Here is a 23,527-nt window from a genome sequence, read left to right on the forward strand (position 1 = left end):
GTTACTTGAATGGCTTTAAAATTAGTCTAAAAATTATTCTCATTCACAAGGATGTTTAAATTACATGTGTACTTCATCATTGATATTCCTATGCATTTTGATTTTGCTATAAAATATTTACATAAATAGAGGCATATCTGATATTCATTTGAGCTCGTTTTATGTACACATAGTTAATTGCCACAGTCACGGGCGCTCACAAAAAGCAATAAAATATTCAATTCATTTTTACTTTGATACATTGCTTTTTCCAAATTATCTTCATTTGATATTAATTATTTTAAGTGTAGGTGATAATTTGTTGATAAGTACATGTATTGTCACCTTGCTGTCTCTGTGCAGCAACATGAAAAAAAAACCCATCTTGGTACACATCCTGCTTGACTGTGCCTGAAGCCATTTTGTTGTCCAGGTATAGGTGCTAACTAGGTCAAGCATGCATACATTTAGCCACCTTGAGGCAATGAGAGTAAATTACAATTGAATATACAGTATGAAACTGTATTTTGACTTCTTGAGATCAAGGGTTTCAGGAGTCTGAGAGTTCAAGAAATCAAGAGTAAAATTGCTTAGTTATATATATAGGAGAAAAAATCGGGACAGGAGATTCACTTTGAGAGATCAAGAACTTTGAGAAACCAAGGTAATTAATGCAATGCCCTATTATATTCAATATATTTTTTGTTGGAGTCATCAAATTTAGCTTGAACTTAATCTTGAGACTATTTAAATTTAAACAAAAAAAATCTAACTGAGACCATTGATGTCCAAAACACATCTTTCTTTAATATTCTATGATGTAGTATTTTAAAACACAGAACTTACATGAATTGGAATAGAATTTTTCTTGAAAAAAAGATGAACCTCTTTTCAAAGGTCACCTCTCTATAAAGGTCACTTTTAATGGTTCCCGCAGGTGACTGCTTAATACAGGTTTGACTGTAATGGGTTTACCTTGGAGGTGTATAAGGGCTTTACCTTGGAGGTCTATAAGGGGCTTTATCTGGGAGGTGTATAAGGGGTTTACCTGATTGGTGTGTAAGTGGTTTACCTTGGAGGTGTATAAGGGGCTTTACCTGGGAGGTGTATAAGGGGCTTTTCCTAGGAGGTGTATAAGGGGCTTTACCTGGGAGGTGTATAAGGAGCTGGGTGAAGATATAGGTGTGCCGTGATAATTTCTATGGCTTCATCTGACACAAAGTCAGTCAATAGCTGAGAACACAACCATCGCTTGGCCAGCCTCACAGTAGAACTAAATGATGCATGGAGCTGCTGAACACTGTGAAAGTCACAATAAAGAATAGTTACAGAGTGATGAAACAAAATATAGTAAAATCTTAAATGCACTCACATACATGGAGTATGGAATTTACAATTACTGTCTTATAGAGTATTATAGCATTTACATGATATGCCTTGTTGATAACTTGTGAATATAACTATCTGTCGTGAACATAAAAGTACTAGTGAGAATAGTCCATTTAGATTACTAATGAGTACAATCTTCTCCAATGTGCATTAGTGTGTAGGTGCATATACATTGTTATTATACATGTACAGGACTGTGAGTGTAATTATCTTTGTGTTTACAAATATATTTCCAATGAAATAGAGTGCAAGATTAATATAATCATCACAATATAGAATACTTGTAAGTATAATTACCAGTAAAAGGTACTTGTGAATATAATTACTCAAAATATTGTGAGTATAATTACTTAATGGCATGAAGAGTCCTTCTGAGTATAATTATTCAAGTTGAGTATTTGTGTGAGAGTATTGTTATGTATTCATAAGTACTCCTAAATATATTTATCCCTGTAGAGTACTGTGAGTATAATTACTCATGTAGGGTTCTTGTGAGTTTAATTACCCATGTAGAGAACTTGTGAGTTTAATACCTATGTAGAGTTCTTGTGAGTTTAATTAATAACCCATGCGGAGTTCTTGTGAGTTTTATTACCAATGTAAAGAACTTGTGAGTATAATTACCCATGTAGAGAACTTGTGAGTTTAATTACCCATGTAGAGAACTTGTGAGTTTAATTACTCATGCAGAGTACTTGTAAGTATAATTACTCATGTAGAGTACTTGTGAGTATAATTACCCATGTAGAGTATTTGTGAGTATAATTACTTATGTAGAGTACTTGTGAGTTTAATTACCCATGCATAGTACTGGTGAGTATAATTAGCCATGTAGAGTATTGTGACTATAATGACCCATGTAGAGTACTTGTGAGTATAATTACCCATGTAGAGTACTTGTGAGTATAATTACCCATGTAAAGTATTTGTGAGTATAATTACCCATGTAGAGTATTTGTGAGTATAATTACCCATGTAGAGTATTTGTGAGTATAATTACCCATGTAGAGTATTTGTGAGTATAATTACCCATGTAGAGTACTTGTGAGTATAATTACCCATGTAGAGTACTTGTGAGCCTGGGTAGACTCTGTATTTCCCTCTCTAGAGCCAGAGCTTCCTCGTTATCTTTGTATTTTACCATGCCCTCTGGTGTCTTAATCATCTTACTCAGAGCTATCTCCCGTGTGTAGCCCAGAACAATGCGGAATACATAATTATCCTGAAAAGTGGAGTCAAAAGGAAATCAGTTTGTGCTAAAATAATTCCTTCTGATTCAACAGTAATTCAAATATTGTTTTCATTTATTTTTATAAACATATAGGTACATATATTTTAAACCAAGCAGAATATAAGTCACTCAAAGCAATAAAAAAATATTGTGAGTGTTTGTTATCCATATACATAACTATAATATTTTTATCCAAGATTTTTTAAAACAGTCATGTATTTTAGTGTTAATCAAGTTTAGTAATGATTGCATAGAAAGTGCAAAAATACTAATTTACCTAAAATAAACCACATGACATAAGAAAACAAGCTAAAAATACTGATTCAAGTAATTCACAGCTAAAAGTAAGCTACCATTTCTAAAGTTGTAAGAGAGATTCAGTTTACCTTGACAACATCAATGTGTCGTGGATACACTGATACTGCTAATCCATAGTGAGCTTTGTTTACCTTGACAACATCAATGTGATGTGGATACATGGATACTTACAATCCATAGTGAGCTTTGTTTACCTTGACAACATCAATGTGCCGTGGATACACGGATACTGCCAATCCATAGTGAGCTTTTAGTGACTCTGCCAGTTGAATATGAAATGCGGCCATCAGTCGGTTAAATGGTTTCTTCTCTTCTGGCCATTTACCACTGCCCTCCAACAAACAGACCACTGGAACAATCCAGGAATCATTCAGATTTATAATCATTCGAATTTAAAAATTGCAGACAATTTTCTGTAGAAATGACAATTTTCAGAAATAGAATTCTTGTACAATTTTGAACTGCTGCTCAGAAAGATAAAGACATCATTTTCAAACACAAGTACATGTTCAAGCATTCCTCTTAAAGGTCTCAGGCTTAGAACAACCTCAAATGGAACTTTTGATCCAAAATACAACCGTACAACAATTTTAACAATTATAGAATATGTTATATTTACAAACTTAGACATGCAGTACTTGTACAGTGATTAAAACCAGCTTAATCTTTAATTAAAACACACATTCATGGCACAAAGAATCAAAAGAGAGAGGAAGTCACCTTGTACTTTTAAGAGACTCGATTATGTGATCAGGACAACTTTCATAATAGGTATACTGTAGATTCCTTATTTTTCACAAGTTCTTTTTATCGCGAAATACCATTTAACGTCAAATCGTGAGAATAATAATTCACGAATGGACAGTTGACCAAGTGATTTTACATGGATTTCAGCACCATAAAAATAAAAGCAAGTAATTTTATTTCGCAAGTGGTGCTTCTTGCAAAATTACGCGATCATCAATTCCTCGCATATATTTAGGAATCTACAGTAAAGTTTTTGTTTTACCTTTGAGTGACATAACAAAGTCAGGACAGTGCTTGCCATAATTCTCTGGTAAGTCTCGTTTGTTCTTCTCCATTTTATTTGCCTTGTCACACACAGCTGGTAAAGGTGGAAACACCTATAGAGTGACATAGAGACACCAGGAGAGTAAACCCAGAGTAAAAACAGGCATCTCTACAAATTTGTTGTTGACAATGATACTCTTCATGTAATTTTAGATTTAGTTTGGAAATAAGATTTTCAAACATTACCTGTATGAATTTTGTCTAAAGCACAAACCCTTCTACACATGTACAGGTACATGCACATTTCCATTTACAACTTATTTCAATAAAAATTAAAACCATGAATACTAGGTATTTTTTTTGTTAAGTTACACACAGTACTGTATAGGGGGAAAATAACTCGCGGTGTTAATATTCGCTATATTCACGGTGTTAATAAATCCGTGAATTCAAGAAACAGTGAATAAGTTTTCAATAACTTCCAATTTTTATTTGGAAATTTTAGAATATACTACAATAGGTATATATACATGCAGTGCATGGGCCTTCACTCAGTAATTACGAGTAGTACTTGTCATTCAATTATTTTAATTTTCACTCTTAACTTTAATTCAAATCAGCAGATAATAACATGTATTTGTTAAAAAGCTGTTTTAATAGCCAACGCTACATGTTTTATCAATCAAAACACATGGGCCATGGGTTTGATTACCCGTATTTAACTAATTATTAACTAATGTTACCACGTGTATTTGTTACCTGCAATATCATGCGTATAAGTTTTTATCGACATTTTGGTTTTAAAAAATCACTCTAATAACTATCGAACTTGCTGAAGATGTGGAAGGATATTACTTCGTCGACCTACATTAACATATTTATTACTGTCCAGTGTTTTTTTTTTCGCCGCGATTTTTTATCCCTACGGAAAGAAGATCTTGACGTGTATATGCACCCATCGTAATAACATATAGGAAAGTCACTCGATGTTTATAGTCAAGGACATTTAATCACCGCACTTGTTTTAATTAATTGTCAATTATTAGATCTTAACTATTTTAATCAAACCTACCCCGCTGTTCGTGAAGTGAATACATAACACTGATCATGCTATGGATTAAACGGATATAGACAAGGAGATAACTTTTATTATATAAAATATATAATTCCGCGAATTCAACAAACCGTGATCGTGTCAGAGGAGAGAAAAACCTGAAAATTACAACCCGTGAAATTAATCCCCTATACAGTATATGAACACTGAGTCAGTCAGTCAGTCGTCAGTTCTCTTCATTGGACTGAGAGAACTCTTACCTCTGTATACCTGAACACTGGTGCTGAGCCTTACCTCTGTATACCTGAACACTGGTGCTGAGCCTTACCTCTGTATACCTGAACACTGGTGCTGAGCCTTACCTCTGTATACCTGAACACTGGTGCTGAGCCTTACCTCTGTATACCTGAACACTGGTGCTGAGCCTTACCTCTGTATACCTGAACACTGGTGCTGAGCCTTACCTCTGTATACCTGAACACTGGTGCTGAGCCTTGTATTGAGTTAATTGATAATGGCAGATCTTTAAGGTTCCTCAGCAGTTTACAAAGCTCATCATACTTCTGTATCACATCATTATGTTGCTCCTCGCCTGTCCCATACACATCTCCATCACCGGAGTTGTTGTTTATATTGTATTGTAACATAGGATCCAACTGATTTACAAAACATTTCACTGACTCAGACTTGAGTCCTGTATGTCTGCCAAAGAAAAGTACATGTATATGATTTATCAAGATACTTAGCAGCAATATTGCACCGTATTGTAATAAATATAAGTACCAGGTACATGTATTGAAATTACTTTACCATCACTGTTTCTTGTGTTACATGTAAATAAATTTTTGAAATTGTATTTGATCTTATTTTGTGGGAAAAATGAAAATGATTTAATTAAAATGATTTCAGATGATTTAATTACATAATGATATGTCGTTTGAATTCCAATGAAATAAAAAAAACACAATATCTACCCCACCTCTCTAAGACGTGTTGTACAATTCTACAACACACAGTTCTTTTTTCTGACAAAACCGCCCTCTTTGTCCATGGCACTGCCTCACAAACGCTGCCATCTTTAAATCGACGTAACTCTGACCTCTCTCCCCAAAAACTCCTAAAATCCTTGGCCTAAAAAGACAAAACAGAGTATTATAAAACAAAAGCATTGCAAAACCGAGCATCTCCTTGCAAAAGAGCACTACAATTCAGATATAAAATATTACTTGCATAACTTCTGATAACTTCTGTTCAGCACACACTCACTCCCCCCCTCCCCTCACACAAGCGTGTTACTATATCCCCTCCAACTTCGTTGCATGGGGATAACAAAGGTGTACATAAGGTGCATATGCATATATATCAAAGTTTAGTTACACTGTGCATATAATAAAGTTTGATTTATGGGTCCTGATAGAAAATTTCAACTGTAGATTGTAATTTTCTTTGAGGGGACTGATTGATCTGAAAATAAATCGTAATTCAAACCTCTGCTGAGTCTGCTGGGGGTCCCTTATCCAGAACACTGAAGGCACACTCGGGGTTTAACTGCAGACCAACCATAACAGGATCAGCAGACTCATAGCTAGGTGGATTACATGTGATATCCCACTAGAAACATAGAAATTTGGATTTTGTGAAATATAAGCAAGTCTTTAAGATAAATAGTCTTGACAATTACTCTTGACAATCATATATCATACAATACTCCTTCACTAATTTTCTCGAACAAAATATACACAAGACTTCATATGAACTTTCCCATGTACATCATTTTGGCTCTGAGACATCATTTAAATGGAGATTACCTGTGGTACCTGGAACTGCCGATATTGTACAACTGACACCCTCTTTCCAAGCCCCTGACATAACAATGAATGGATGTCAGGCTTTAGTGCCAGAACAAAGTTCCCACCATAATCTACATATTTGTCCTCCTTCTGTAATTTCTCCACTTCTTTCTTTGAAATATTTTGGATGCTGAAAAAAAATTTTGTTGTCAAACATGATGCATTTATACATGTAAATGTGAATGTACAGTATGTGTATTTCTGCCACTTCTGATTTCGGAATAACCATGTAAAGTTTCAGCTAACATATTTTATACCGTGCTGATGCACTGATATACTGTTAATTTTCCTAAAACTAAACTGAAAATCTAATACTTTAAATGTGTATGTACAACAGCTACTGTATTTATGTATGAGCTAATTCTGAATTGTTTTCTTTCGTTTTTACTTTTATTGAGCAGCATATCCCATAGCAGTTATCAAGAATACTTTTAAAGTATAAGTATTTAATTCATTTAAATTTGTTTCAATTAAAAGACAAACTTGGCAGAATCTGCTGTTAACCAGACTACAAGTCTGTAAGAATTTTGGCAAATATTTAAGAGCAGTTTCTAGGTTATGGTCAAGCGCCTGTATATGCAGCATATGATCCCCCTTTTTTTCTGGGGGGGGGGGGGGGGGGGGGGGGAGGGGGTTATACTGTACTTATTCCAAAGTTATATTCATTGTATAACTTACGGAAGGACATGTAAATACATATGTGAATAAATTTCTTGTTCTTATTTTGTTGTTATTGCAGATGTACTTACTGAAATGTGATGTCAAACTTCCTGAGGAAGTCCACCGGTGTCATAAACAGTGCAGTAAAGCTGTCCAATGAATGGTTTTCCAAAAACTTAATGGCTAGGCCCGCTTCCTGTTTTACCTGTCAAAGAACTATGTACTGTAAAAGCATATTCCTGGATCCATAACTCATGTAGTCAAATTTTGAATATCTCTTGAAATGTGAACAATTGCATAGATTGTATTAAAAATATGAATAAACAAATGATGTAATGGATTGGAGACAAATACATGCAATTGGCATTTTTTGTCTATCATGATGCCACAGGTATTGGGCATTACAGAATATAGTCCTTATACTGACAGATTTAAACTCTCTGCAGTTATCTAGTGGATTAAAATATTTTCACATAAAAGGTAAATGAAATGAAGTTTGCTGTAAAGTTTCATTACAATTACAAAGTGTGTCCAATTTCACTTTTAAAAAGATGTTAGAAAGGTTTAAAAATAAAATTAATACCCTGTCATACAGGCCCCTACTGACATCAGAACACAGGTTAACATAACCAGTGACATCCACAAATACCACACTAAAGTGTTCATAAAACAAACAAGGATCAGGCTGGTCATTGGGGTCAAAGGTCGAACAGATGGTCAATGGCTCCTTTGTCCAGTCTGTTTGAGCTGAAATGGGGACAGTGTTAAAAGGAATTTTTCAAGCATGAAATACACATTTTTCAATATTTTTAATGGTACATTAAAAAAGAAAATTGTTTAATACATGCATTTGCTTATTCATTTATATTTTACATGTATATGTATTTAATCAATTTGTTATGATCCTTTACACTTCCAAAAGACTATCTTACACCTCATGATAAATAACTGAATACTAGAAAGAAGAGAATGAATTCAATATTTACCAAGCTGAAGGAGTATGTTAACAATAACATTTACTGAGGTGGAGGGGTGTGTTAACAATGACATATTTACTGAGGTGGAGGAGTAGGTTAACAATGACATATTTACTGAGGTGGAGGGGTGTGTTTACAATGACAGGGATATACCTATTGAGGTGGAGGGGTGTGTTAACAATGACGTATCCATGAGGTGGAGGGGTGTGTTAACAATGATATATTTACTGAGGTGGAGGGGTGTGTTAACAATGATATATTTACCGAGGTGGAGGGGTGTGTTAACAATGACAGGGATATATTTATTGAGGTGGAGGGGTGTGTTAACAATGACATATCCATAAGGTGGAGGGGTCTGTTAACAATGATATATTTACTGAGGTGGAGGAGTAGGTTAACAATGACATATTTACTGAGGTGGAGCTGTGTGTTAACAATGACATATCCATGAGGTGGAGGGGTGTGTTAACAATGATATATTTACTGAGGTGGAGGGGTGTGTTAACAATGACAGGGATATATTTTCTGAGGTGGAGGGGTGTGTTAACAATGATAATGACATATTTACTGAGGTGGAGGAGGACATTCCGCATGACTTGGTAGCTGCTCATCAGTTGATTCACTTTATGTCGAGAGATTAAATATGCCACAAACATTGAAATTATAAAGCCCGAAAAACCTCCTGATCCCTGAAATGTATACATCAAACTTTTAAACACTTAAGATTACATTAATGTTATTTGATTGTCATTATATGTGCATGTACTTTGTTTTCAAAGGTTTTAAGAGCCATTCTCTGTAATGACTTTAACTTTTATATAGGAGCTGTGGCACGCATAGTCTCAGAATTTCTCCAATCTCTCTATGATAAAAGTCTTTGATACCGTAAACTCAAATCAGGCAAAAATTGGTTGCTACGTGTCATGGTTACCATAGCAACATGTCCTAAAGTTTGAAAAATGGCATTTTTCAACATGTTCAGAGTCCCACAGTTAACGTTTGCAGCAAAGCAAACAAGTGGCAATGACTGTTTCTGAAAGTTTAAGGCCTGATGTCTTAAATGCATGATGAACATGTTTGGTAAATCAACTATTACATACGTTACTATGGAAACAAAATATTCAAAAGTAATAATTTTGTTCATTTAATTTTATGAAGTCATACACTAAAGAATAAAAACAATTATAGATTGAAATGCAAGCAAATAATAGACAAGAGATCCTTTAAACATACACCAAGGACGAAATATGATATTTCTTATAGGTTGGCAATGGTTGCCATGGTTTTAATACCATAAAGGGATTTTAAATTTACTCTCTTAGTGTTTTAATCTTATCCTATCTTTTTAAAAAGCATATTTCTATATAACTGATGTTCAATTTTTAAAGGCGCTGGTGCGACCCTAATTTTCACATTTCAAAAAATTCAAATTCAAATCTTTAAATACAGCGTTGCTATGGAAATTAGTCGAAAAAATATGCATAAAAAACTGAAAAATATTTTGTTTCCTTGGATACGTACCCTTGTATGTAGATTCCCAAAACTTTTATGATTGATATATATGAACAACTAACCTGACTTTCAATTTTGACTGCCACCCATTCTCTAACTGGATGCAAAAAGCTGGGACATAGGATTTAATATTGATATAAAATTAACAAAATCGAACATTTTCCCTACTTGGTAACCATAGCAACAGTGTTGTATTTTTCAACAAACTTTATCAATATATGATATTCAACTTTAGTTCTACCAGATAAGTACTATTCAAAGTAGGTCAAATGATACGTTTCTTGATTAAAAGGTAAGTAAATTCCTAAAGCAGCAAAAAAATATCACTTTAAACAACTGGTACGTTGTTTCCATGGTTACACTGCAAAGTAACAATTAATCCAAACATTTCTTATGTTGTTGATGTTGCAAGGTCCTAAGGATGTATATGTGCCAGTCATGAATATTATTGTTTTTCCTGAAGATAGTAGCACTAACCCAATCTTAGCAACAGATTTTGCATGGTAACACTGTGTTACCATGGCAACCAGGAAAGTTATTTTTAGAATAATATTGCCAATACCTAATAACTTAAGGTCAAATATTTTTATTGTTTTTCTTCGGTTGTTGATTGAGTTTGATCATGTTACAACTATCATTAGTGAATATTGAGCGTTTTTCAGCATTTTTCAGCATCTTAAATGTATTCCAAATGTACCCATGGTTACCACTTACCTAGAGATAAATTCTAAGTAGCTTCTTTATAGCATAAGTGGCAACAAGGTGTCATGTTTTTGTGAGAATAGTTGGTTTGTTTTTCTTCATCTTTATTTAGGCTTAATAAAGATTCAAAGTAGCTGAAAATCTCAATTTTTTCAACTTTTCTGGCTGTTACCATGGCAACCAAGACACATAGCAACGAAATTTTATTTGATATATGTTTCTGGTGTCAAGTTGTAATAATGGGCAAAGTTTCATCAAAATCGGTGACCATGCGTGGCAAAGAAGTTTAAGTGGTTACAGAGAATCGCTATTAATTCTCACTGTTTTGTAAGCCTCTTATGTGTTGGATCCTAACCACTGCTCTCTATTATCGGAAGATACATATTATAGAAACTTTGATTAAAGTTTGACAAAAAAAGATTGCTTAATTTTGAAATATCTTAATTCTAGGATTAATTTGTAGATATTGCAATTACACATTCCTTTTTGTGCTAATATGCAATAAGGTAAATATAATGTAGTTAATATCTTAATGATACATACAATGGAGAGCTCCCGCTGTCGCAGCCAGACTTTGAGGAGAGTTACTCCATCTTTAATGCTCTGTGAAGTGCCCAGTGTTTTCTCTAGGAAGCTTGTGTTTTCTGTCATTGTTAAGTCCTGTAGCACTGTATTGTTGTAGAATGGAGTGGCAAATGTCTCGCCTAAAAAATGTGGAAAAGTTAGGTACACTCCAGAAAAGGCAGGCATCAGAAGATTTCTACATTATATGTATTATGAAAGACAACAGAAGATCTCTTCATTATATGACAGGCAACAGATCTCTACATTATATGACAGTTAACAGAAGATCTCTATATCATATGACAGACAACAGAAGATCTCTACACTGTTTGAAAGACAACAGAAGATCTCTACATTGTTTGAAAGATAACAGAAAATCTCTACATTGTATGACAGACAACAGAAGATCTCTACATTATATGACAGACAACAGAAGATCTCTACATTATATGACAGACAACAGAAGATCTCTACACTATATGACAGACAACAGAAGATCACTACACTATATGACAGACAACAGAAGATCTCTACACTATATGACAGACAACAGAAGACCTCTACACTATATGACAGACAACAGAAGATCTCTACATTATATGACAGACAACAGAAGATCTCTACATTATATGACAGACAACAGAAGATCTCTACACTATATGACAGACAACCAAAGATCTCTACATTATATGACAGACAATGGAGGATCTCTACACTATATGACAGACAACAGAAGATTTCTACATTATATGACAGGCACAGAAGATTTCTACATTATATGACAGACAACATAAGATCTCTACATTATATGACAGGAAACATTAGATCTCTACATTATATGACAAGCACAGAAGATTTCTACATTATATGACAGGCACAGAAGATTTCTACATTATATGACAAGCACAGAAGATTTCTACACTTTAATATGTAAATAACGTCACCTGATTCTGCATCCCTGGATTCTCCCTCCGTGAACCAATGATAACGTACATTATTCTTTGTGATGTGGAATCGATTAAATTTAAATACCCCATCCTCTGGTACAGCTGAGATGTTAACACAGACAGGTTTACCTTCATCACCTGTAAAATCACAGACAGGTTTACCTTCATCACCTGTAAAATTAGAAACAAGTTTACCCTCATCACCTGTAAAATTACAGACAGGTTTAATTTCATCATCTGTAAAATCACAGACAGGTTTACCTTCATCACCTGTAAAATTACAGACAAGTTTACCTTCATCACCAGTAAAATCACAGACAGGTTTACCTTCATCATCTGTAAAATCACAGACAGGTTTACCTTCATCATCTGTAAAATCACAGACAGGTTTACCTTCATCACCTGTAAATTACAGACAGGTTTACCTTCATCACCTGTAAAATCACAGACAGGTTTACCTTCATCACCTGTAAAATTACAGACAGGTTTACCTTCATCACCTGTAAAATTACAGACAGGCTTACCTTCATCACCTGTAAAATTACAGACAGGTTTACCTTATTACCTGTACAATCTCACATTTCATACACAGTCATAAGTAAAACATCATCACTCAATTGCAGGATATCTGAATGCTTTGAAAAATAACAACACTATTTAAACATTTGCAACTGTAGCTTTTTCAAGTACATTGTAAATCACCTTTGATTTTTGTTTCTGAGTAAATACAATGTACATGTAAGATCTAATTAAATTAATTATTACATGATAAATGCAATACTGTTTCATTAATACAATCTATTGTAATTTACAATGAAAAGTAGCTCAACAATAATTCCACAAAAAGGTGTTTGATACCCATACTTTTTGCATCACTCTAATTAAAGCAACATTACCTTGATAATTGATGACAAGGCTGGGTTTAAGTGAATTTCCATTATGATATGTGTACTTTAAATCCTGCAACCCATGAATCTCTCGTAACCTTTTGGCAACTACAGCTAAATAGATTGCTCTCTTTCGGAGATAACGGTGGTTCATGAAATCTTTTTCTTGAAAGGATTCCTATAAAGCAAGAAATTCAATTGTGTAAGTGTACATGTATGTAACAGAAAAACATGTAAATTAATAATAATCACATTTACACGTAATTATCTGATTCAGAACTACTTTTAAGGACATACGCAACATAGTTTTGAACTTTACTTTCTTATTCCCTGTACAATTTAAGATTTCCAATAATTGAAGAACCTTTGTGCGATTTTATGATGCCTGGTAATATGTACACCTCCTCTGAATCAAATTATGAGGAAATGTCAACTGAATCTATATTTTTGTTGATTTTTCTTTAAAAACACATCATTTGATATCCATTCAGAACTCCTGGTAATGTATGCTGTTTAACTGTATAAGAACATCTTATTGTACTATGACTTTGAATTAAGAATATCTTGGGAAATTATCATATTGTAAAGTACATATACATTGCATATAACCTATAACCTTATGAAAAAAAATTTCTATCTGATTTTTTGTAGTCATCTGCACTTTGTTGATTTACCTTGGGTATAACCAGAACCAGGTCCACGGTAACATTAGGTTTGATACATGTCCCCGTCACATAGCTCCCAGTGGTCAGTATCTCTGTGGGGGGTATAAACTGGAATCTCCCCTTTACCCCTCGGGGATTCTGATGTATGGGAACTTGGATGTTTTTCAGCCATTTCTGTGACTGTAGCTGTCAATCATACAAGCTAATGTGAGTATGGAAGAAAAATTCTGGCCATAAACTCCAAAAGAATGTTATCAGGGTTCCTTCGTACCTCATGTTCGACACTTTTCTTGAGGGATTTAATCGTCTGCGTGAGAGTCGTCACTGCCTCCTCTATCTGTCTCTGTCGTTTGGCCTTCACCTGTACCTCTTTTAGTAGCTCACTCACCTGTCAATCATAAAACTCAGCATCTGTCTCCCATTTATAACTCGTGTGTTAATCTTAATCTATATGCTTACTTTGATCACTCCAATAAACTTGAATGGGTTTGGTCAATTAACACAAATCCTCATACCAACATTATAATAATAGTAAGATTATTAAACCTGGGATAACATCAAAAATGGCAAAAGGATTAAATGACAAAAAATTGGCCAGGTAACTGTATTTCATTGGTACAAAAATACACTGTAATGTAATGTAACATACTAGACGAAAAATAATTGACCAAAAAAAAAACACACATAAACACAGAGAGCACCTACTTGCAGTCTGAACAAGCTGGAATGGAACAGATACTGTGTTTCCTTTAGCTGGTTCAATTCTTCATTTGTTGGGGGTCTGTACAGGTCTTTTTTTGAGATTTTATGTTTTTTCTCAGGCGGTTCTTCAGACTCCTCCCCATTATTTGTTTCTATTTGGTCATTGTTCAGATCATCTTCTCTGCTGTCATCTGTATCTGATTGCCCAGAAAAGCTTTCCTCTGACCCTGACACCTCATCAGTGTTGTCATCATCATCAGCCATGGCGCTAGGTTTCTTTGAATTACGTTAAAGACATTAACAAAGTGAATTGTGAATACCATAAATAAAAAAATGGTCAAGAATTCAACTATGGTTTAACAATTACAAGATCAAATAAGAGTGGTAAACATGAAACAATGTTTCAACTTCGCTACATCTATATAAATATGCCAATTAGTCTCTATCCATACTAGAAATTTGATCTTGCAAAATATATCCCTAAAATTGACATTTTGTATGAAAAGCAATTTTTAACTTGCAAAAGAAAAATAGGGTGAATACATCCGGATATTTTTTTTTAATATTATTTTCGGAAATGTTATGATAATGTTATACAATAATTTTATGACTAGATCTAGTAAGACTTGGTACCTGCTTCCTTTTCATTTTAGACTGTTTTACAATTAATCTAAGCAATCGGTACTATTTCCTAACAAAACAAAACAAAAAAGTAAATGTGAACTTTAAGCTAAAATATTAGCCTGCGACTGTTTGTAAATCTAAAATGCATGGTCCTCTTATGGAGGTCGCCATCTTGAAAGCATTGTAATATCCAATCCAAAACGTATCAAGGATTGCACATATTATTTTCAATTGATGATTAAACTACAGTTAACAACAGTTTCAAGTGATACAGTATTTTAAAAAAAATTGTTTGATTAATTCATGAAATCATGAATTTTACATATTCACATTATCGGACTATTGTTTCTCGGAATCCAAGGTTTTAAAATTAGCGAGCTATTCTTAATATCCGGTGAAAAAAAAGCAAAAATTTGATGAATTCCAGTAAAGATATCCAAGAAACACTGTCCCAGAGGCTTACTGAATGCCCTGCAAATAGTGTAATTTTTATGTTTTTCTTGCACTGCTTAAAGCCATCAAATAAATTAGTTTTCTTTCTGGTACAAATTGTACATTGTATTGTTGACTAAATGAGATGGCACATCTTTTTTGATCATTAATGAAATCTACATATGATATATTTTTAAGGAGGATGCTGGTAGAAGTTCGGTATGTGAAGGATGTCCTGGACAAGCAATGTGCAGAGCCCAGGGTAACACGTACTGAAGTTCATATCTTATCTGACAAAATTTTCAAACACATTCTACAACTTTGATCAAGACATGTAAATGTTGTTATTTATTAATATGTTGACGGTGCGACCGTTAGGGCGAGCGCAGTAACCTATTCAGCTTTAATTTACAGCCTTCTCACAAATTGCATGTGACATTTGGTACGTCTAGACTCTGATGTCACATGACGTCGTATGTAAGTTGCATTACCAAATCGAAGCCTGAACAGTACTATAAAACTATAGTTTTAATGAAAAATCTTTAATCTACTGTTTTTTCTGCAATATCCATTAAATCAAATTGATTCTTTTGTTGCTATTGCGAGATAATAGTTTGCAGTGAGATGCAATTCGCAAAGCATAATTTGTTTGGATCAGTGTGGAAAGTCCAAATTTTCTTTCGCCCAGGCGTTACTTTAAGAGCTCGCAGTGATGAGCGGTGCCTTGCGCCACTCGCTATTAATTAAAAGAATCCAGTATTTTAATTCCATCTCCATCAATATTAATGGGAAGAGAAATATTGGTTTTAGTATGGTTGTCTGTCTGTCTTTTTAAACTAGCCACCCGTCTGTCACAAAATATTGTCTTGGCCACATTAACTTTGAAACACTTAATTGCAATGCCCAGGTTAAAATGAGAGTATGTTGTTGTCCATGACCTAAAGGTGTGTCATGATCTTGACTCAAGGTCATTTCAATGGTCAAGATCACTGTCTATGCAATGAAGGTGGAGGTCATTGACCAATGAGATTGTGAGTTTATTTTTGTACTACAACTTTAGAACCCTTGGTTCAAATCAAGAACTGTATATTTTGATGATGACCTAAAGATATGCCAGGTCTTTGTCTGGTTCAAGGGGCAAATCTCAATGGTCAAGGTCTTATAGTGATGGCCAGGAATACACTTTGGGAAGGATGGAGCCATCTATTTTTTTTTTAAATAAAACAACAAAAATAAAGAAACAAACAACATCTGTCTGGTTTTATAGGTAACATCCTGCATTTTTACTCCACTTGTATTGAATTTCAATGAATATAGTGTTAAAATTCATTTTTAGCATGTTGCAATTGGTTTTGTTAAGAATTCAATATTAATTAAGGATCAAGAAAAATGTACAGTACAATTAAATAATTTGAATATACATGTAGTCATGCACATGGATAATAAAAAAGAGGCCCCAGGGCCTTGACAGTTACCTGAGTTTTGTATTTTCACATACTTGCCAAGATGCAAAAATATACTGTCACAATGAAACCCAACAAAAAAATCCCATTTCTCTTCTGGTAACCTTGACCTTTGTACAGTCTGCTTGAGTCAATCTATGGCAACCCACTGTGGTACGAGTTTTCTTGAGTGATCAATATTGATACCTTACCTTGTCCAAAGACCTTGGGATTTAGTTTGATGGACTTTTGGATCATCAGTCAATTTATGAAGTAACATTTTTTCCATATTTTTCACATAAATGACCCCCACTATGGGACTTGAACATGTATTTTAGGAAGCATTAATTTTACAACATTGGAATATGGAATATTGCTGGTTGTACATGCAATAGACACTTTTGATTTTGAATGAGAATTATTACACATTGAATTGAAAATTATCACCAAAGAAATTGTTAAACTATTTCATTTGAAATGATGTGCTAATATCCTTCTTTGTATACAGTTTGTTTTTGTTTTTTTTTTTTTTTTAATCAAAATTGCTTACCTTTTAGGTGTACAATTACTTTTTTTTTTTACAGAGGTATACCAGATCAGCTTACCTTTTAGGTGTACAAAGGTGTTCTTTTATATAGAAATACACCAGATCAGCTTTTAATGTAGAACCATGAATATTCATAGTTTTAAATTTTTAACTCCCAAAAAATCTCCTCTACAGATTTAAACCTTTTTTTTGTAGGCATGGTGGACCCAGATCAGGAGATGATAGACATCAGGATGGGGGCCATAAAACACAAGATTCTTGTTTTGTCAGGGAAAGGAGGTACAAAATACTAGAACTAGAATAAGATTCACCAATGTCAAAATATTGTAGCAGCTTACCAAGAAAGATAATTTCTACAATGCAACATTTTCTTACTCCCCTTTTGAGATACACCCAAATCCCTTAAGTAATATAATTAAATTGACATTAAAAATCTTAATTAAAATGTGAGATAAAGTATTAAATAATATCTTAAAAATACAGTGGAAAATACTCTGATGTAATAAATGGGAAAATTAAGTGGACCTTTGCTAGTTCCTGATTCTGAGTACACCCATAATATTATCCTGATGCCTCTGTACATGAATTACATAAACTAAAACAAAATATTTAGAACTGAAGATTTCCAAAATTAAAAGGGGAGAGGGTAAGATTGCAAATGAATTAGGATTTTGTAAATGTCTTCCATAAATTAATGTGACTTTGGACTTTTACATGCAGGTGTTGGAAAATCAACTGTTGCGTACTTGTTATCATTGGCTCTAGCTAAATGTCAATCATCTAAAGTGGGTGTGATTGACCTAGATATTTGTGGACCCAGTATACCAAAACTCTTAAATGTGGAGCACCAGTCTATTTTACAGTCACCGTATGGATGGAAACCTCTTATGTAAGTATTGCAAGTGCCAGTGCTTCTTAGTTCACCTGAGCCAAAGGCTCAAGCGAGCTTTTCTGATTGAAGAGTGTCTGGCATCTGTCTGTCGTGTGTTGTCTGTAAACTTATCACATTTTTGACTTCTTTTCAAGAACCACTGGGCCAATTTCAACCAAACATGCCACAAAGCATTCTTGGATAAAGGGGATATAAGTTTGTTCAAATGAAGGGCCATGCCCTTTTTCAAGGGAAGATAATCAAGAATTAGTGAAAAATTAATGGCATCTTTAAAAATCTTCTTCTCAATGACCACTGGACCAGAAAAGATAAAACATACATGAAAGCATTATTATTTAGTGTAGATTCAAGTGCCATGATGGGCAATCAAAATTTTACATAGTAATATATAGGAAAAAAATCTTTTAAAATCTTCTTCTCAAGAACAGCAAAGCCATGATCAGTCATGTTTATATGGAAGCATCCTAAGGAAGTGTAAATTCAATTTGTTCAAATCATGATCCCTGGGGGATAGGATGGGGCCACAGTGGGCAATCACAGTTTTACGCAGAAATATATAGGGAAAATCTTTAAAGCAAAACCAAGATGAGTCATGTGTATATGGAAACATTCAAGCTTGTTCAAACCTTGATTCAGGGGTATGATGGGGCCACAATATGTGGACTTATTTTTACATAGGAATAAAAATAGGGAAAATCTGCTGATGAAGAACAGAAGGGCCATAGTGACCCAGGTGAGTGTTGTGGCCCATGGGCCCCTTGTTATTAATGAAGAAAATGGAATTGCTGGGGGTTTTTATTTGAACATTTTATCAAAATTATCAAGTTAAAAATGGGTTTCGGATTTTGAATATGGAACATGCTTATTCATTTTTCATTCTAAACAAGTCGAGCAATCATCTGAATACATGTAATGCAATTCATGTACATTGTTTTTTAAAATCATGTCGGCAAATTTTCTATTATGATATTTTTTGATCATTTCTGCAAATTTTCTGTTGAATATTTTTCACCCCTCTCTCTCTCTCTCTCTACATTACTTTTTGTTTTAGATCTCCTAATGGAGATATCAAGGTTATGTCTGTGGGATCTCTCCTGGAATCTGACAAAATGTCAGTCATTTTCCGAGGACCAAGAAAGACAGGTAATCTAATACAATTATTTATAGTCCATGACATCACTCAGCTTCCAATCAAATTCTGTCTGAAATTAAAAGCTGATCTTAATATTTTATAAATTTTAGGATTGATTAAAAGATTTTTGAAGGAGACGTTCTGGGGAAAATTAGATTTTCTAATTTGTGGTCAGTACTTCTTGGACATAATTTGTGATATATTCTTTCTTCAGAAAGTATTATCGTGAAATTTTCATACATATAACTTCTGATAAGAATCTTATTGTTGATTTTTATTCAAATTGATTAGACACACCCCCTGGAACAAGTGATGAACACATGGCAATTGTCAAACTTTTGAAAAACGTCAAACCAGATGGAGCTATCATAGTGACCACCCCTCAGGAGGTTGCCATGGCAACCATTAAAAAAGAAATAAGTTTCTGTAAGAAGATGGGTTTGTCTATCCTTGGGATTGTGGAAAATATGGGTGGCTTTGTCTGTCCATGCTGTAAGGTTAGTCTTATTGTCAAGAAGTATTATAATGCCTTATAATAATAAGGCAAGTCTGAGCAGCAGGCTAGTTGCCTATCATGCCTAACAACCTCAGGGGTCCTGAGTCAACACGTTGCCTTGGACCCCTGACAAATTTCATTCGTTTTATTTGGGCTTGCTTCTCTCATTGAGAAACACCAATCAAATAGAAGTAGACAGATAATGCAAACAGAGAGGAATCAGTTGACACCTAAAATGCACGTGTTACGCATTCTTTATCACCAAAAGGCTTAATGTGATTGGTTGAGACTCTGAAATAAAAAAAAAACAATCAAGATTTGTAATTTTCCTGAAAGACGTCGCTGCAGTCAGCCTGCAAGATATCCAATGAAATTTGTCAGGGATCTAATGGCAACATGTTGACTCAGGACCAGTGATTGTGAAGATGGTTGCCTATTTTGTCCCAAATCCTTAATTTTGATATGACCATCCATATAATATATACAAATGGAGCCAGCTGTGAAAGTTTCAAGACAATAATTGGGATTTAAAGACACGATTTATTTAAATCTTATAGGCCTAGATTAAGTTTATTAGTTAACATATATTGCACTTTTAAACTCCATCCAACTAGCCATTTGAAAGATGTTGCTTTATGTGGTTTTACAAAGTTGGTTAACTGCTTTCCATGGATTTTTCTGTTGATCACATTTTGATTGCAGTGTTTAATGTCTTTCTTTTCTGTCAGGAAATGTCTGAACTCTTTCCTGGGAGTGGAGTTACCTCCCTTGCCAGCAGCCATAGTATCCCAGTTTTAGGGCAGCTACCCATGGATCCAGTATGTAATCTTATCAATTTTCAAAAAGTCAAATGCTAAAACTCCATTTCCTTATGCTTGTGTCAGCTCTATTGAAGCTGATCAATATTTCATGACATTTATTATCATATTCATTTGTCATTCAAGTTGATAACTGAATGCTGTGAGAATGGCAAAAATCCCCTGGATGATTACCCAGAATCCCCTGTTACGGAGTCTGTGATGGCCATCTCCAGAACTCTTGTGAACCTGATCAACAAAACATGATCTCCCAGCTTGAGACTGTATTAAAACCTTGTGGCAGCTAATGAACAGTGATTATGGAGAGTAAAAGCAGGGATACATGTTTAATAATGGCACATTAGGTATCTGGGCAAAGAACAATGATGATCATGATTGTGGTGCCAAGAGTGTAATCTTTATTCGGTATTATTCATAAGTTTTGATAGTAGTGAAGAAATGCTGTTCTAGAGATTGTGTTGCATGATATAGTCCAATCCACACTTTGCAAAAGTTGCATCCCTTTACAGGGTCAACCAAAAATTCAAAAGGGAAAAAACACTGTTTCTCTTCTTTATGCTACCAATCATTTGCGTGTGCTTTGATAAAGTGTGATTATTACATTTTTTCTGTCAATGTGTGGATAGCCCCATCCTGGGGCTATCAAACTACAAGATGCAGATTTTTTCCTGTCGAATGACAAAGTTACAAACCAGAAAACTACAAAGGCTACTGTCAGGATTCTATGGGTGTTGGCAGTCAAGGGACATAACTTTTGAGAAGTGTGGATTCAATAATTTCCAACCATAGACATTTCTCCTCTTTATGCTACCAAACATTTGGGTGTGCTCTGATAAATCCACTGTGTTAAATTTTTTCTTTCGATGTATGGGTAGTCCCATCCTAGGGCAATCAATATACAAGAGGAACAGATTTTTTTCCAGTCATACGACAAAGTTACAAACCAGAAAACTACAAAGGCTACTGTGATGATTCTATGGGTTTTTCCCCAGAGATGGCGACTAAGGGACACAACTTTTGAAAAGTGTGGAATCAACTTATACTATAACGTGTATTAATTAACACAAAAGTCAAAACAAAGCTAAATGTTACAATAATTGTTTCTGTTTTTAAATCAGAGTATGATAGAAACATAGATGATCTAATTTTGAAAGGGAGTAGAGAAGTTGCTGGATTGAAGTTTTATACAAAACATAAATTCCTTGTAGATGTAGTGTAGGACTTTAGAGGGTTGCATGTTAAGTTTTATAATAAAATGCAGAACAGTACAACATAGTCATTTCTTTGGTGCTAAGCTAAATTCTGATGTTAATAATATACATTTTTGTTAATTTACATATTTTATTGTGTGCTTTTATTGTTTTGTTTTTTGTATTGCTGAATGAATATGCCTATGCTATATTCCTAATAAAGAAAAAAGTAATGATTACATTTTTTATTTGCGAAGGTACTTATGGACAGAAACTCCCTCTCATTCCTAATTATACACCCTCTTCTTTAGCTCACCTGAGCTGAAAACTCAAGTGAGCTTTTCTGATCACATTTTGTCTGTCTGTCTGTTCGTCTGTAAATGTTTAACATTTTTGACTTCTTCTCAAGAACCACTGGACAATTTTCAACCAAACTTACCACAAAGTATCCTTAGGTAAAGGGGATTCAAGTTTGTTCAAATGAAGAGCCACACCTTCCAAGGGGAGATAATTACAAATTAGTGAAAAATTAATGGCATCTTTTAAAAATCTTTTTCTCAAGAACCACTGGGCCAATAAAGATGAAACTTTTATGGAAACATCTTCAGGTATTGTAGATTCCAGTTTGTTCAAATCATGACCCCTGGGGGTAGGGCAAGGCTGCAATGGACGATCAAATTTTTACATAGGAATACATAAGAAAAATCTTTAAAAATCTTCTCCAGAACCAATGGGCCAGGAAAGAAGAAACTTATGTGGAAACATCCTCAGGTTGTGTTGATTCAAGTTTGTTCAAATCATGACCCCCGGGGGTAGAGTGGGGCCATAACGAAGCATCGAAATTTACCATACGAGTACAAAGGAAAAATCTTTACAAAAATCTTTTCACGAACAGCAGAGCCACAATTATATATATATATATATGGAAGCACCCTAAGGTAGTGTAGATTCAAGTTTGTTCAAATCATGACCCCCAGGCATAGGTGGGGTCACAATGGACGATCAAAGGTTTACATAGGAATACCTAGGAAAAATCTTTAAAAATCTTCTCAAGAACAGCAAAGCCATGATTGGTCATATTTATATGGAAACATCCTCAGGTAGTGTAAATTCAAGTTTGTTCAAATCATGACCCCTGGGGGTAGAGTGGAGCCACAATAGAAGATAAAACTTCCTGGAAAAAATCTTTTCAAAAACTTCTAAAGCCTTGATTTGTCAAAGAAATATGGTAGCATCCTCCATTCGTGTAGATTCAAGTTTGTTCAAATCATGCACCCCCTCCCCTTAGGGATAGGTTGATACTCCTAGCCAAAGTGGTCTGGTGAGCGATGTGGCCCATGGGCCTCGTTTTATTTGCCCTCTCCCTTTAAATATTCTTATAACACATAAATATACAGTTTGTTCCATTAAAACATATGAGGGCTATTATAAAATTAGACTGTCTGCACAGAAAAAAAATTTTTACGATAAAAACAGAGGCCCATGGGCTACAACACTCACCTGAGT

The 23,527-nt window shown here is 34.4% G+C and overlaps 2 protein-coding genes across 3 annotated transcripts in view; one reads left to right on the forward strand and one right to left on the reverse strand.

Annotated features, from left to right (window-relative positions):
• Window positions 1–15,178, reverse strand: part of LOC133181581 (nucleolar protein 6-like) — a 39,791-nt gene extending 24,613 nt beyond the window's left edge. Inside the window, exons 1-18 of one of the 2 annotated variants that reach the window (XM_061316102.1) lie at window positions 15,082–15,178; window positions 14,452–14,724; window positions 14,018–14,134; window positions 13,756–13,932; window positions 13,091–13,259; window positions 12,187–12,332; window positions 11,227–11,382; window positions 9,038–9,158; window positions 8,076–8,239; window positions 7,582–7,697; window positions 6,791–6,962; window positions 6,471–6,593; window positions 5,962–6,113; window positions 5,447–5,684; window positions 3,927–4,041; window positions 3,112–3,266; window positions 2,427–2,590; window positions 1,127–1,279 (exon numbers count right to left, since the gene is read on the reverse strand). In XM_061316102.1, coding sequence (XP_061172086.1) covers window positions 1,127–1,279; window positions 2,427–2,590; window positions 3,112–3,266; window positions 3,927–4,041; window positions 5,447–5,684; window positions 5,962–6,113; window positions 6,471–6,593; window positions 6,791–6,962; window positions 7,582–7,697; window positions 8,076–8,239; window positions 9,038–9,158; window positions 11,227–11,382; window positions 12,187–12,332; window positions 13,091–13,259; window positions 13,756–13,932; window positions 14,018–14,134; window positions 14,452–14,724; window positions 15,082–15,096 — 2,726 coding nt within the window. In that variant the 5' untranslated portion in view covers window positions 15,097–15,178. Of the gene's footprint in view, window positions 1–1,126; window positions 1,280–2,426; window positions 2,591–3,111; window positions 3,267–3,926; window positions 4,042–5,446; window positions 5,685–5,961; window positions 6,114–6,470; window positions 6,594–6,790; window positions 6,963–7,581; window positions 7,698–8,075; window positions 8,240–9,037; window positions 9,159–11,226; window positions 11,388–12,186; window positions 12,333–13,090; window positions 13,260–13,755; window positions 13,933–14,017; window positions 14,135–14,451; window positions 14,725–15,081 lie in introns of both variants that reach the window. The other variant, XM_061316101.1, reaches the window with a different exon arrangement.
• Window positions 15,179–15,461: 283 nt separating this feature from the next.
• On the forward strand, window positions 15,462–22,221 carry LOC133183149 (cytosolic Fe-S cluster assembly factor Nubp2 homolog). Its single transcript, XM_061318100.1, has 9 exons — window positions 15,462–15,554; window positions 15,703–15,766; window positions 17,689–17,772; window positions 18,214–18,382; window positions 19,437–19,528; window positions 19,628–19,687; window positions 19,809–20,014; window positions 20,742–20,831; window positions 20,958–22,221. The coding sequence occupies exons 1-9, from the start codon at window positions 15,489–15,491 to the stop codon at window positions 21,075–21,077; spliced, it is 951 nt and encodes a 316-aa protein (XP_061174084.1). The 5' UTR covers window positions 15,462–15,488; the 3' UTR covers window positions 21,078–22,221.
• Window positions 22,222–23,527: the final 1,306 nt, after the last annotated feature.

This window comes from Saccostrea echinata, unplaced genomic scaffold, assembly GCF_033153115.1.
Source record: "Saccostrea echinata isolate AGI-Se365-2 ecotype Australia unplaced genomic scaffold, CSIRO_AGI_Sech_v1 ptg000009l, whole genome shotgun sequence".
Lineage (NCBI taxonomy): Eukaryota > Metazoa > Mollusca > Bivalvia > Ostreida > Ostreidae > Saccostrea > Saccostrea echinata.

Excerpts from the sequence above, each read along its gene's own strand:
- LOC133183149 (XM_061318100.1), top strand. The coding sequence starts at position 15,489 with ATGAATTCCAGTAAAGATATCCAAGAAACACTGTCCCAGAGGCTTACT. Across the intron at positions 18,383-19,436 it reads TATGGATGGAAACCTCTTAT|ATCTCCTAATGGAGATATCA; the intron begins GTAAGTATTGCA and ends TTTTTGTTTTAG. Across the intron at positions 20,832-20,957 it reads GGCAGCTACCCATGGATCCA|TTGATAACTGAATGCTGTGA; the intron begins GTATGTAATCTT and ends TTGTCATTCAAG.